This window comes from Nothobranchius furzeri, chromosome 10, assembly GCF_043380555.1.
Source record: "Nothobranchius furzeri strain GRZ-AD chromosome 10, NfurGRZ-RIMD1, whole genome shotgun sequence".
Lineage (NCBI taxonomy): Eukaryota > Metazoa > Chordata > Actinopteri > Cyprinodontiformes > Nothobranchiidae > Nothobranchius > Nothobranchius furzeri.
The window spans coordinates 66,754,539-66,766,832 of NC_091750.1; the positions used below are offsets into that span (position 1 = coordinate 66,754,539).

The 12,294-nt window shown below is 41.1% G+C and overlaps 2 protein-coding genes across 3 annotated transcripts; one reads left to right on the plus strand and one right to left on the minus strand.

Annotated features, from left to right (window-relative positions):
• The first annotated feature begins 471 nt into the window (after nucleotides 1-471).
• On the plus strand, nucleotides 472-3,222 carry LOC139072268 (dehydrogenase/reductase SDR family member 11-like). The gene is made up of 5 exons (XM_070555931.1): nucleotides 472-638; nucleotides 1,819-1,948; nucleotides 2,071-2,163; nucleotides 2,242-2,307; nucleotides 2,383-3,222. Exons 1-5 carry the CDS (start codon nucleotides 592-594, stop codon nucleotides 2,422-2,424), a joined length of 378 nt encoding a protein of 125 aa, XP_070412032.1. The 5' UTR covers nucleotides 472-591; the 3' UTR covers nucleotides 2,425-3,222.
• Nucleotides 3,223-3,295: 73 nt separating this feature from the next.
• On the minus strand, nucleotides 3,296-12,094 carry si:ch211-283g2.1 (sodium- and chloride-dependent GABA transporter ine). Of its 2 annotated transcripts, none has more exons than XM_054730919.2 (13): nucleotides 11,216-12,094; nucleotides 10,817-10,951; nucleotides 10,532-10,736; nucleotides 9,469-9,601; nucleotides 9,265-9,399; nucleotides 6,894-6,997; nucleotides 6,674-6,798; nucleotides 5,732-5,844; nucleotides 5,514-5,654; nucleotides 5,342-5,441; nucleotides 4,772-4,872; nucleotides 4,424-4,591; nucleotides 3,296-4,350 (listed from the first exon to the last, which is right to left on the minus strand). In XM_054730919.2, the coding sequence occupies exons 1-13, from the start codon at nucleotides 11,556-11,558 to the stop codon at nucleotides 4,201-4,203; spliced, it is 1,953 nt and encodes a 650-aa protein (XP_054586894.2). In that variant the 5' UTR covers nucleotides 11,559-12,094; the 3' UTR covers nucleotides 3,296-4,200. The 2 variants fall into 2 exon arrangements, with proteins under 2 accessions (XP_054586894.2, XP_054586895.1); XM_054730920.2 differs by having other exon boundaries at nucleotides 10,817-10,961; nucleotides 11,216-12,091.
• Between the last annotated feature and the right edge of the window lie 200 nt (nucleotides 12,095-12,294).

The following is a 12,294-nucleotide window of genomic DNA, read 5'->3' on the forward strand; positions in this document are numbered from 1 at the left end:
TTGTGCTGTGTAGATTTACACATAGCATTTATAAGCTATGTGATTTATTTATATTAATATTTCTACAGGCGCACAAACATGCACATGTGGTTAAACATAAGCGCTGAATCACCGGCGTGTGGTTGGTTTATTATTACTTACAAAAGATTCTTTGTCAACTGTAAAAAAACAGGAGTACAATGTAAACACAAGGATTTGTGTTTAATCAGCACTGAACAGTTCCTACTGGAGGCTCCACTGAACCGGCAACTAAGACCAGCACATCTGTGGGCTGTGGCCTTTCCATCAACTTTTATATAATACATTTATGACGTAATTACAAACAAATTGCAGAATTTCATTTAAGGCTCAAAGTTAATTTCATCTCCATTTTTATGCAGTTCTTCCATATTTGATTTGCAACTTGATCATCGTTCGTCCCAGTGTTATTGAGTTACAGAAACTAAATTCAGAAAATTCCAGAGAGGCTTTCGAACGCGCTCTGTGCCTGTGCAACTATTTTGAGAAAGAATTTGTTCTGAATTTTTTTCCTTTCTTCTGCAGGTGAATGTCTTAGCCCTGTCCATCTGCACCCGTGAGGCCTACAAATCAATGAAGGAGAGGAATGTGGATGATGGCCACATCATTAACATTAATAGGTAAGCTGTTCAAGTCATCTATAAATCTAAGAACAGTGTAGCATTTGTTCAAGGTTGGTCCACTCCATACCTTGGCTCATACAGTTTTAAATAACTGAGAGGGTTGTGAAAGTAGTTAATAAATTCCTTTTCTGTAATGCCGTTGTGGCTAAACAACTCACAGCTGCTCTTGATGAACATAACATCTATGATAGTTTCTAGTCGGGTCTTTGTAGAGCTCATTCCACTGAAACAGCTCTTCTAGGGTCTCTAATGACCTCCTGACTCACAGAGATGCAGGGGACTGTTCTGTTTGGTCCTGCTGGATTGAGCTTCCTTGATCTGCGGTCACCATCGTTAATGGTGAAATGCTGCAACGAGCTAGCTTTTGTATATGCATGAGATCCACAAGGCACTTTGCATTGACATTTATGGCAGAAAGTGGGTGTGTTGAGGGCGGAATGTGATCAACAAACACCTGAGAACCTTTCTAGGAAGTTTGTGATTCATAAAGCTGAGATTGCGTGATGCTGTGCGTACTCCATGTTTTATAGGTCACAAACCTACTTGGCATAAGTACTTTTTTTTTTTTTTTTTTTTTTGCTGAGCTTAAGTTTTAGTAAGAATTCTACGCAATGTTTTATAAATGAGACCCCAGGTCTTTAGGTCCTTACATGGACATTCACCATCATACACTGGTGGTCTTCTCAGTCCCTACACCCCCAGCAGGTCCCTGAGGTCCAGTGACCAAAGTCTACTGGTTGTGCAGCGCACCAGGCTAAAGGTCAAAGGTGACAAATCATTTGCTGCTGTGGCCCCCAGACTCTGGAACTCTCTCCCCCTGAGCCTGAGATCAGTGGACTCAGTGGTCTCCTTTAAAAAGCAGCTGAAGACTCACCTGTTGAAGCTGGCTTTGGTGTGACCTTCGTCACCACCCTCTCCTTATTCTGCTCTTGTTCTGCCTTTCCCGTGATCCACTGATTTCCCTCTTTCCTGTTCATTTTCTCTCTCCCTTTCCTTACATATTTTTTCTTTTCTTCTTTTAAACATATTTATTATCGTGTTTGAAACCTTTTTAGACTTAATTTGTTTTTGTTTTTGTGGAGCGCCTCGTGATTTTTATCTTGAGAGGCGCTATATAAAAGATCGTTTTCTTTCTTTTCATATTTTTCTTGCTTTTCTCTCCCTCGTCTGGCTGCAGCATGGGCGGGCACCGAGTTGTGGCGAGCGCTGATGAACATTTTTACTGTGCCACCAAATATGCCGTGACCGCTTTGACTGAGGGGATAAGGCAAGAGCTTCGAGAAGCTAACACTCACATCAGAGCCACCGTAAGTCAACTGATGACAGACATCTAGGTTGCCAGTAGAAAACCCCACGACACCTCAGAGGTGTCAGTGTCATCAGTTTTCTATGAGGAACTGCTCAGATAACGCTTGGTTTGTCCCGACAGTGTATATCTCCTGGAATAGTAGAGACTGAGTTTGCCTTTCGACATCACAACAGTGATCCAGAGAAAGCAGCAGCAGTGTATGAGAGCATGAAAGTAAGCATTTGTGTAATTTGTTCAGAGCAAATTGTTAAATTTGCAAAATGTTCTAATAACAAATTTATTTTTTTTTAGTGTTTAAAAGCAGAAGATGTAGCCAGCGCTGTGACATTTGTCCTCAGCGCCCCTCCTCACGTTCAGGTACATTCTCATTGTGCTCCAAGCCATAGATGATGGTTAGGTTGTGTATTAATCTGCATTTTTGTTTCTCACCAGATTGGAGATGTGCAGATGAGGCCAGTAGAGCAGGTGTCATAGCGGTGATACTGGAAGCTGCAGCTCGAGCAGAGGTACAGACAGCCACCGTGACTCCTTAGCGGCCTCTGCTGGCGATGCATGTTGGGAGGGAGGTGGGGTGGGGGTTGGGTTGGGTTGGGTCTGCAGGGGCGTGACCAAGGAGAAGGAGCCTTAAAGTGGCTGTGCAGGGAAATGACAGGCTTGGACTCTATAAACCACTGCAACAATACTACTGAATGCAGCAGCGCGGAGCTCCCGAAGGAAGCCAAACGGCAACAGGAACAAACGGGGCCGAGCTGCTGTGATCGTCCATCACCTCAGACAGAAGACTGGCTTTTGCACAAATGTACCGTTTATTTGTAGGTCACATGACACATCATTCACACGTATTTGAAGGAATAATTGTTTTAAGTAAACTTTTTAAAAGTAAATATCTTAACTTATAATTCTACATAGCTGCAGTCTTACATGAGCTAATTGTAGACAATGTTATGTCATACCTACTGTGAATAATCAACAACACTCAGCCCTTCCTGCTCCATTATTAACTATAGGATTCCACAAAGATCTGTTTTCCTCGTCTGAACTGATAAACCCTTTAAAGGAGGGCCGGGGTCATTTTTAAACACGTGTCCTAGTCTTTTAGGCACCAGGGTTTCTACAGTCCACCTTTCTGCCTTTTTTGTTCTGCACTTTGGATTCACTTTCGAGGAGTTCCCTGAAGTAAATTAGCTCTGTGCACATGTAAACTCTCAAACGTGTTCCTCTCTGTCGAAGTTTCTCATTTATGAATGAATAAATCTTGTTTCCCTGACTTCATTCCTGCTTTGCCTCGTGTGTCTCTCATCTTTTAGTGCTCAGCTGATGATTTCAGGGACGACACAAACTGGTCTTTATGATGAGTTATTTTTTATTACATCTTACATGACATACAGCAGCATGACCCTCGTTCTGATTCGTCCCTATATCAGGTTTATCAGTACTTCCTTGTGTTTGACCTAGAAAATGAGCCAACAATAAATTAATGACTGTTTTAATGGGAGTGTAAGTGCAAAGATGTAGTTTTAACCCCTAACCATTGATATTAATGTTGGTCTTTTTAATTAGAAAAATTTACTTTTAATAAACAGCTGATCTTGTGCATTGATCAGATGTGACCAAAAGATGGCAGTCTTTGCAAAATAAAGACCAAGAATGGAGAAAGTTAAAGGAGCATATGTATTAACCCTTTGATGCATAATGGTCACTACAGTGGACAGGTACTCAAAATTGTTATGTATTTGTTTTTGATATTAAGCACAGCTGTTGAAGACTTTATTGCATTTGAGCCCCTCCATTTGGACTTCAGTAAGCCAAGCCAACATATTTCATGTTCTGAATGCACCCTGTCCACTGAGGTGGACATGTAATAAATTATTTGTAAATTATAAAATTTTACAAAAAATATTTGTTGAAATTTGTTTCATTCACACCTAAAAATGAATGAAAAAAATTGTTAAAAAAATCATGGTTGAAGATTTCATAATTCATGCATCAAAGGGTTAAAATCATGAACAAGAACAGTTCTGAACAACAAATGTTTAAATTAATGCAAATATACATGTCAAAAGACACTCATTCAATTTAAAAACTACCAAATTTAGTCTTCTGCTTTGCAGATTTCCACAATCACAGGAATCATTTTTGTAACATGCTTCTGTTTCATTTCCTCACATAAAGTTTGAGCAAGCTTGACATCAAGCATTAGTTTATGATTAAATTAAATATAATTCGCTGCAAATCATTTGTGCAAACATGTCAGAAGTTTGTCTCAATAGGTTTTTCGGGTAGACTGGTGTTGGAGGTGGTAACAGCTATGGACGGCTGCTCCACTGCTCCTCCCCTTTCATAGTAAGGAGTTTTTGACTTATCGTTCAGTGTGAACGGCGTGATGGACAGCTTCAGTCTCTGTGGAAGACAGGAAATAAAATTAGCTTAATCTAAAGTCAGCATGCAACTAGGCTGTGTAGTTTTACATCACCTGCATGAATGAGCCAGGTAGCACCCACAAGGTGTGAATGGTGCCCAGTGGAATCCAGATGATGGAGGCCAGAGCAATGATCCAGCCAACACCCTGAGCCCAGGGTGGGAAGACATAGTCCTCATAACGAGCTGGTTTGAACTGGATGATGGAAAAAATCAGGATGACCTGAGAGAAGGAGACAGGTTTAACTAACGCAGCTTCAGAGAAGAATAGTGATGCTGAGCTGTGGAAAAAGTATTTTCTCTTTTGGTTTGATGCAAACGTGCAAAAGTAAAGGGTTAAGCATGACAACAACTGTAAGGGAGAAACACTTCCAGGCAGCTTTGTATGAATTATCCAACCTACAGTGATTAGCACAGGATCTACTACTAGCCAGCAAAATCTGAAGAAGATGTTTGGTTTGCTTCCAGTCATCTCCTCGAGGTTGCTTGTGAGTCGTTTCACACCTGCAGAAGGACAAAAACATTAAAATCTTTCACAGTGTGTTCAATGGTGGAGTTAAAGAGCAAGTCACCCCCAAATAAACTTTTTTTGGCTGATAAACTAAATAAACGAGTGTCTAATCGTGCTGCAGACACGTGTCGTCAATAATTTGGCACTTCAGTGCATCTTAGTTAAAATATAAATATTCTGCCTAAAACTGGCAGTGTTGTGCCGTTGTCAGGTAAAAACTCTGCACTGTATTTTAATTTAAATCTGCCACCGCTATTGGCTAAGAAGTATGCTATGATGTAAACTGGTACATTATGATGTCACAATGCTGTCGTGAGCCTGAGTGTGTGTGTATTTGTTAGCGGCTCCGCCCTCTCGGTCTGCCAGGCAACAGCATTTGTTGCATTTTTCAAACATGAAGTGGAAGTGGAGTTAGACTCTGGTAGGGGTTGACTTGCTCTTTAAGGTAAACAAACATCTCACCGTAACTCCAACAGATGGCAATGATCTCAAAGAACGCAAGGAACATGATGGACACGATGGCCGTGTAATGGTCCATCAGCTGGAAGACGTAGATTCCTACCTGGAAGAAGACATGCTCTTGATGATTTTGTTATTTAGTCATCGTTCGGTTCCAGTGAGTTGCAGCAAATACCTGCATGACACAAGGGATTCCCAGCAGGAGGGTCACACCGCAGATGGCAAGAACAAAAAATTCCTTCCTCTTGAAAACTTTAATCAGATGTTGATAGAACTCATCCATGAGACTCGTCACCATCACTTCAACCATTGCAAACTGACACAAACCAACATAGATCTTTAGTTTTGTTATTTTATTTTTTGAGACCTTTGCTCAGATTCTCTGATTTCTACCTCACTGTCCAGCCCCAGGCACAGCAGCATGAAGAAAAACATGACCGCCCACAGCTGAGACACTGGCATGTTGGCAAAGGCCTGTGGGTAAACAACAAAAACCAGTCCTGGACCTAGAACACACACAGCAAAAGCAAAACATTGATGATAAAAGCTCTTTTAGCTCTTAAGAAGCCTAAATCTGATCATCTAAAGGCTAAAGGCATCACTTGTGGAACAGTTAGGTTGGGCAGGAAATATTTTAGTAATCCACAGAAATTATGGTGTAATGAGAAACTGATGATGGTGTCAAAAATCCTTCTGAGCCACAAAAAAATGGGATTTCTTCATTTAAAAACATGCAAAAATTATTTTATGGTTATTTTTCTATTTGTTCAGCCCAATAAAGGCCTGAATTAAACACATCAATAAAAAATTGAGAACAAAAAATGTTGAAAACTGCTGATATACATAAGCAACCTGCTGGAGAGATAAAAGTGCAACATAGAAATGCCAGAGGGCCTCACAAAATCCCTCCGAGGGCCACAAATGCCCTCCAGGCTGCACTTCAGACATGCATGGTCTACAGAATAAAACGGTTTATGTGAATATAATTTTATGAGACTGTCATTAATTTTGTACTAAACTATTTTTCCTGCAGAATTCTTAAGAAATTGCTGCTCAATTTGATCTTAAGTAGCACCAGAGCTCTTTCTCTGGGCTGATGCTCTTTAGGAAGTGGTCTAATGGGTAAGATAGTGACTGTTGACATCTTTTAAACCAAATAACACTTTAGAATGGCCAAAAAAACCCTACATGAAACCAATTATACTCTGATATTTGATATGTTGAGCAGATGTTTTCCATCGTCACCCTGCCAGTGCAGAAGTGATTGAATAACATGCACCAGCAAAAAATATGATTATAGAAGAAATTGGATCTAAAATATTGTCTGAACCTTACCATCCACTGCCAACTTGCTGACGGGAATTCCCTGCAGATGAGACATGTACCCAAAAGCAGAGAATATGACGAAACCAGCCAGGATGCTGGTTACAGAGTTGATGATGGCTATGCTCAGCGTGTCCCTGCAGGGTGAGAAAATGGTCATTCACATGGCGCTCTGACCACGCCAGTGATCCGACAAAGGTGAATGACTGGGTGAGGGTGAATGGATGATTACTTGAGAACGTTGTTGTTGAAGGAGTTGTAGCTGGACATGGCAAGGAGGGAGCCAAACCCAATCCCAATGGAGTTAAAGATCTGAGCTGCAGCATTTACCCACACCTTCAAAACAGGACCAACAATTTTCAGTAATCTAATTAAGAACCTTTTAGCTTCTGACACATGGCATGACACCAGCAGACACCTATGACCCAAAAACACTCAGATAATACCCAACATACTATTTTTGATCAGTTTGTCACTACAGATTTAATGTATTTTGATAAATACGGTGGAAATGTACTTTTAGTGGGTTTTTTTATTAAGTGAAATTCTGTGACTCGTGTTTGCTCTTGTAAGGCAACTGAACTTCCTCTCTTGTAGCTCGGTGATGTTTTACTTCTCATTCATGAGGCTCATCCTGGCATGAGAATTTCAGGCTTGACAAAGCTGCTCGGATGAGAAGTGAAAAGTCTTCAAGAAACTAAATAAGTCCAGTTGGCTTCATTTGAACCCTTTTGGATAACCATGATTTGGATGAGAACCTTCGCCAGCGCAAAACTCAAGTTCATCAAGGAGGACACCAAAAGACAACAAGCACTCTACAAGAACAGCGGGGAAGGATGAGAAACACATAGAACGTTATCATCTTGTATGGTTTTAGAGTTTCCGAGGACTTTTTTTTTGTATTTTCACCGTGATTTTTAAGGACTGGACCTCCTAACACAAACTGAAATGTATCTTCAGCTCAGTGCCGAGGACGTTCTGATGTCTACTGGTGAAACAAAGAAGAAGCTATGAGCAGATGGCCTGGCACAGAAGAGCCAGTTCATCACGCCAAATCTCAGCAGTCCCATACATCCCAACGACAAGGGGCATTCTATAGAGGACATGAATGTGATCTGACAGTGCGTGTTTCATAAAAATGATAAAAACCTTGGAGGTTTTTCCAGAACCACTCACACCTTGGACAATGTCATCTGAACCAGTCACCATCATTGCTGAATGATTTTGGCCCAAATGACTTAGATGATGACGGAAAGGGTCAGTGACCTCTCGTGACGTTAATGTTCTACTACTTAGGTCTAGAACGTCCGATCTGTGATCTGAACTGGAAAGGCTCATCAAGCAACAAGAGAAGAAATCCACTTGCTTTTCACATTCATGTTTAACTCCTAAGAATTGCCAAGTCATAAATGACAATCTCAGGAGTAAGCAACTCTGATCCCGGAGTGCCACAGTCTGGCATGTTTCAGTTGTTTCCCTGCTCCAGCACACCTCATTTGATGGTTGAATCACCTGTTCAGGAGGTCATCAGGCTCCACAGAAGCCTGTCAGTCATCTACTGATTTAAACCAGGTGTGTTGAGAGACAGAGAAACCTCTAAAAATGTGAGACTTCTCTGCTTCAGTCTGTTACTGGGCTGGGGTCATCTGTTGGGGCCCAATAAGGTTTCATCTGAGATAATCAGTCGTGACCTTTTGTTGGGGCCTGACAAGAGTTTAATTGGGCATGGGTGGGGGTGTGACTGGGGGTGTGTGATTTTAATCAATCAAACGTATCGATTAAAATGTGACAGGAGGAATTCCCTTGTTTCTCTTTTGTGAAAGTATCTCTAAAATGTGGAGGTTTCTCTGCCTCAGCACACCTGATTTTAATTAGCAGGTGATCAACAGGCTTCTGCAGAGCCTGATGACCTGCTGAACAGGCGATTAAACTGTTAAATCAGGTGTGTTTGAGCAGGAAAGCAACTAAATCACGCTCAAGAACCAAGGTTGCCTACCCCTGATGTACACCAACATGACTCGACACTTTCACAGCCCATTGCGGGGTCTTGGTAACAGGGGCGTGTCCAGGGAGTGGCCTGGGGTAGCACATGCCACCCTTAGAATCTGATTGGCCACCCCAGGTGCCACCCCACTAAGTTCCAGTTTAAATTGACTTTACATTGTCGACAAAAGGCTTGGGTTGTAAACTCCGAAATAGTGTGTGGTTGCATGCTCCTTTCAGCTTGTTTTCTAGCCCAGGCATGTAGTATTAATATTTTTTCATATATTTCATATTCACATGCATAGTATTTAGAGTCCCACTCAACTCCAGTTTGTGGCAGTAATGCAACAGGAAGTGACTTGCTAACCACCACAAAAGTAGAAGATGAAGAGAGGGGAAAAAAAAGGTGATTGTGCAATGTGAAACTCAAAAATTCACTAGAAAGTAAATAAATAAATGATTTGTGTAAATAAATAGATAAGCATAACCATTGGTGCCACCCATGAATAAACAAGTGCCCCACATGGGCCACCCCATTTTAAATGTCCTGGACACGGCTCTGCTTGGTAACCTCTGGTAACCGCACATCTGCTCTCATCAACGCTGCTCTTTTCCCTTACCTCCACCGAAAGCAGCTTGTCCCACTCCGGCACAATGAAGAAGTTTATGCCATCTATTGCACCAGGAAGCTGGGCGTTATTGATCAGCAGAGCAATCAGAATGATGTACGGGAACAGAACGGTGAAGTACACCACCTGCACACAGAGAAGATTGAAGCTCGGCTCTCTGATGTGGTTTGCTCACTCCTGGTTTGTTGCACCCACCTTTCCTGTTGACTTCACCCCCTTAAAGATGCAAAAATAAACGAGGATCCAAGCCAGGATGAGGATGAGGAAAAGCTCCCACCGCAGCATTCCGGCTTCTTCTACTCCACTAGTCTGCTCAAGCATCCGATATCTTCAAGGAGCATAAAATGAACGTATCAACTTAATGACACAAATGAGAAAATTGGCCACGATTACAAAAGCATTGATGAGAATTGCTCTGGGCATTTGTGTAAACATTCATAGTTCCCAATTAATTGACGCCAATAATGTTGGGAACATTTTGTAAATCTTGAACAAAGATCAGGTGTTGTGGAGGTCTGAGTCACCCCTGTAGGTGCTGATTGCGCAAGTTCATGCATAATTGTTTTTTTTCTCACCAAAGCAGCTAAAACTCCATTATTTTTGTAAGTTGGATGAAATTATTTTAGAACTGGCATGATGGACTGCTAGGTCTTTAATTTGTTCACCTTTATAACCTTTTAGAAAAGGTGTCAACTGTGTTTTCAAAATCTCAGTGGAAGGTATAGAGCTGTGGGTTGGGAGTGGTACAACCAGTTAATAGGTAAACACAAAAATGTGAGGTCTTGCGCTATTATTGTCTAATCAGCAAACAGGACAGGCCGAAAGGTGTTTTTCACCTCTGTTCTCAGAGCTCCCAATGTTCAAGCTGGAAAACCAACAGATGTTTCGTAGCTCAAATAAACAAAGTCAAACTTTGTATTTCTGAAAATTCTGAAAGCGCTCTGCCCCAAAGAGACATCTTATAGATGTTAACACTTTAGATGTTGAAGCTAAAGGTTAAAACTGACTCAACTTTTGACACACTTCCCAATGATGTTGTATCTCTTATCTCTGACCTTTACTTCAACTGATATCCCTCACCTGACTGATCAATCAATGCTTTTCGTCAATTTAGTACTTTCCTCTGAAGACAATTACATTTTTTAATCCCTGAGCTATTTTCTGGACATTACCTTCTTTAGGCAGCCATGTTTCCTGTGAGTCGTGGGTTATTTAACATTGTTTACTGCTATTAGTCTGTTCCATTGATTAAACCCACTTGAAGAACTCCTGGCTGGCTGTGGATGAGTAGCTGCTGTTGGTGGCATGGTTAGTGCAGTTGGGTGTGTTCCAAGTGTTGTTGCAGCTCTGCCATGGAAGGGGTGCCTGGAAGGAGCTGAAGAGGTAATACAGGGCCCAGGTGATGACGATGTTATAGTAGGTGCACATGATGAAGGAGATGGCCACTGATGCGATGCCCACTCCTGGGGTCAGACAAAACCACAGTTGGCTTTTGTTCTATCATAGAGAGTTTTACCTGACAGGAAAAATGTGTGCAAAGTACCTTTTAACAGTGGACAAACACTTGCCAGGGCATGGACGGGCCCTCTTCTTGTGTACTGACCCACAGTCAGCTCCATGTAGAGCAGAGGGATCCCCAAAACCACTAACATGAGCAGGTACGGAACCAGAAAGGCACCTGTCAGAAACTGAGGGTGAATCAGTTCTTACACATGTGCTGTTTGAGGATGAAGTAGAGACTCTGCTAATCGTTAACTTGCGTGAAAGTCTAAGGGTAACAGTCAGGTGAGGTAATCCACTACGAAGTCTTTATGCTCATTACTACAAATAAACTCATATGGCATCAGGGATTGCAAGTCTTATTTGACTGAAATAGTAGAAACATGGAGTCTGTGACACCACTGAACAAACTGTCTTTTTCTATATCTTTAGATTTCCTCACCTCCTCCGCTCCTGTAGCAAAGATATGGGAACCTCCAGACGTTCCCCAGACCCACAGCACATCCGATGCCAGCCAAGGTGAACTCTATCTGTCTACTCCATGTCGGTCTGCTGAGCTTATGATCCATACTCGCAACTTGTCTCATCTCTGTTTGATGCCCGCGCCCTAACTCCATGTGGAGATTGACGCTGATTTGAGTGAGTCTGAGATGATATAACTGGTCGTTTTTATTATCTGTAATCATTAGCTTAACAGAAACACTCCAGCATGCAGCAGCTACGAGGCACACTGGGAGAAGTTGGCATGAAATCTGTAATTTTATGGGTTTTACTACAAATGACATTCACAAGAATTTCATGTAGGAATTTTTGCAGAAAAAGAAATTGCATTGCTAATGCTTACAAATTCTTATTATAAATAATTGAATTCCCTTAAAAAATTACAATAGATCAAAGCACACAATGCCAGGCTTATAGTCAAATTAGATTGTATGAATAAAGTTTTTGCACAGATATATGACGTTTACTTGAGAAGGTTATTGATTGATAGTACTCAGTCAAGTACTGTTTTATGTAATTTGTGTAAAGATATGTATCATCATCTGTTGGATGAAGTGTACTCTGTATTTCTAAGCTGTGTATAGTATGGTTATTTTTTACTCCATTCTTAAGGTATAAATTATCTATTGTATTGAGTTTATTTTATCTCATTACGATAGAACTTATTGTATTTTAGTGTTTTCTCCCTCTGCTGCATAACCTTTACTTTTTACTTTTACTTTGGCTGTAAACGAAACAAATTTCCCACTTGTGGGACTAATAAAGGTTATCTTATCTTATCAAGAAAGCATGAAAGCATGAAAACAAGGTTTTTTTGTGGTAAACTCCACCCCCCATCTGGGACCTCTTTTGCCATCCTCAGAAATACATCTCTAGAACTGCCTCTGTCTGGTGGTGTGACGTATTTGCTTGCGTATTTATGTAAATAATTCTAGAGGGCATAAATATCATGTGATGACATGAAATAACTTAACTTCCATCCCCAGAAAATTAAAAGGATTTCATTATGGAAGCCCTTGC

Excerpts from the sequence above, each read along its gene's own strand:
- LOC139072268 (XM_070555931.1), top strand. The coding sequence starts at position 592 with ATGAAGGAGAGGAATGTGGATGATGGCCACATCATTAACATTAATAG. Across the intron at positions 639-1,818 it reads CACATCATTAACATTAATAG|CATGGGCGGGCACCGAGTTG; the intron begins GTAAGCTGTTCA and ends GTCTGGCTGCAG. Across the intron at positions 1,949-2,070 it reads ACACTCACATCAGAGCCACC|TGTATATCTCCTGGAATAGT; the intron begins GTAAGTCAACTG and ends TTGTCCCGACAG.
- si:ch211-283g2.1 (XM_054730919.2), bottom strand. The coding sequence starts at position 11,558 with ATGTCATTTGTAGTAAAACCCATAAAATTACAGATTTCATGCCAACTT. Across the intron at positions 9,400-9,468 it reads GGGTGAAGTCAACAGGAAAG|GTGGTGTACTTCACCGTTCT; the intron begins GTGGGTGCAACA and ends CTCTGTGTGCAG. Across the intron at positions 5,845-6,673 it reads CAGCAAGTTGGCAGTGGATG|GTCCAGGACTGGTTTTTGTT; the intron begins GTAAGGTTCAGA and ends TGTGTGTTCTAG.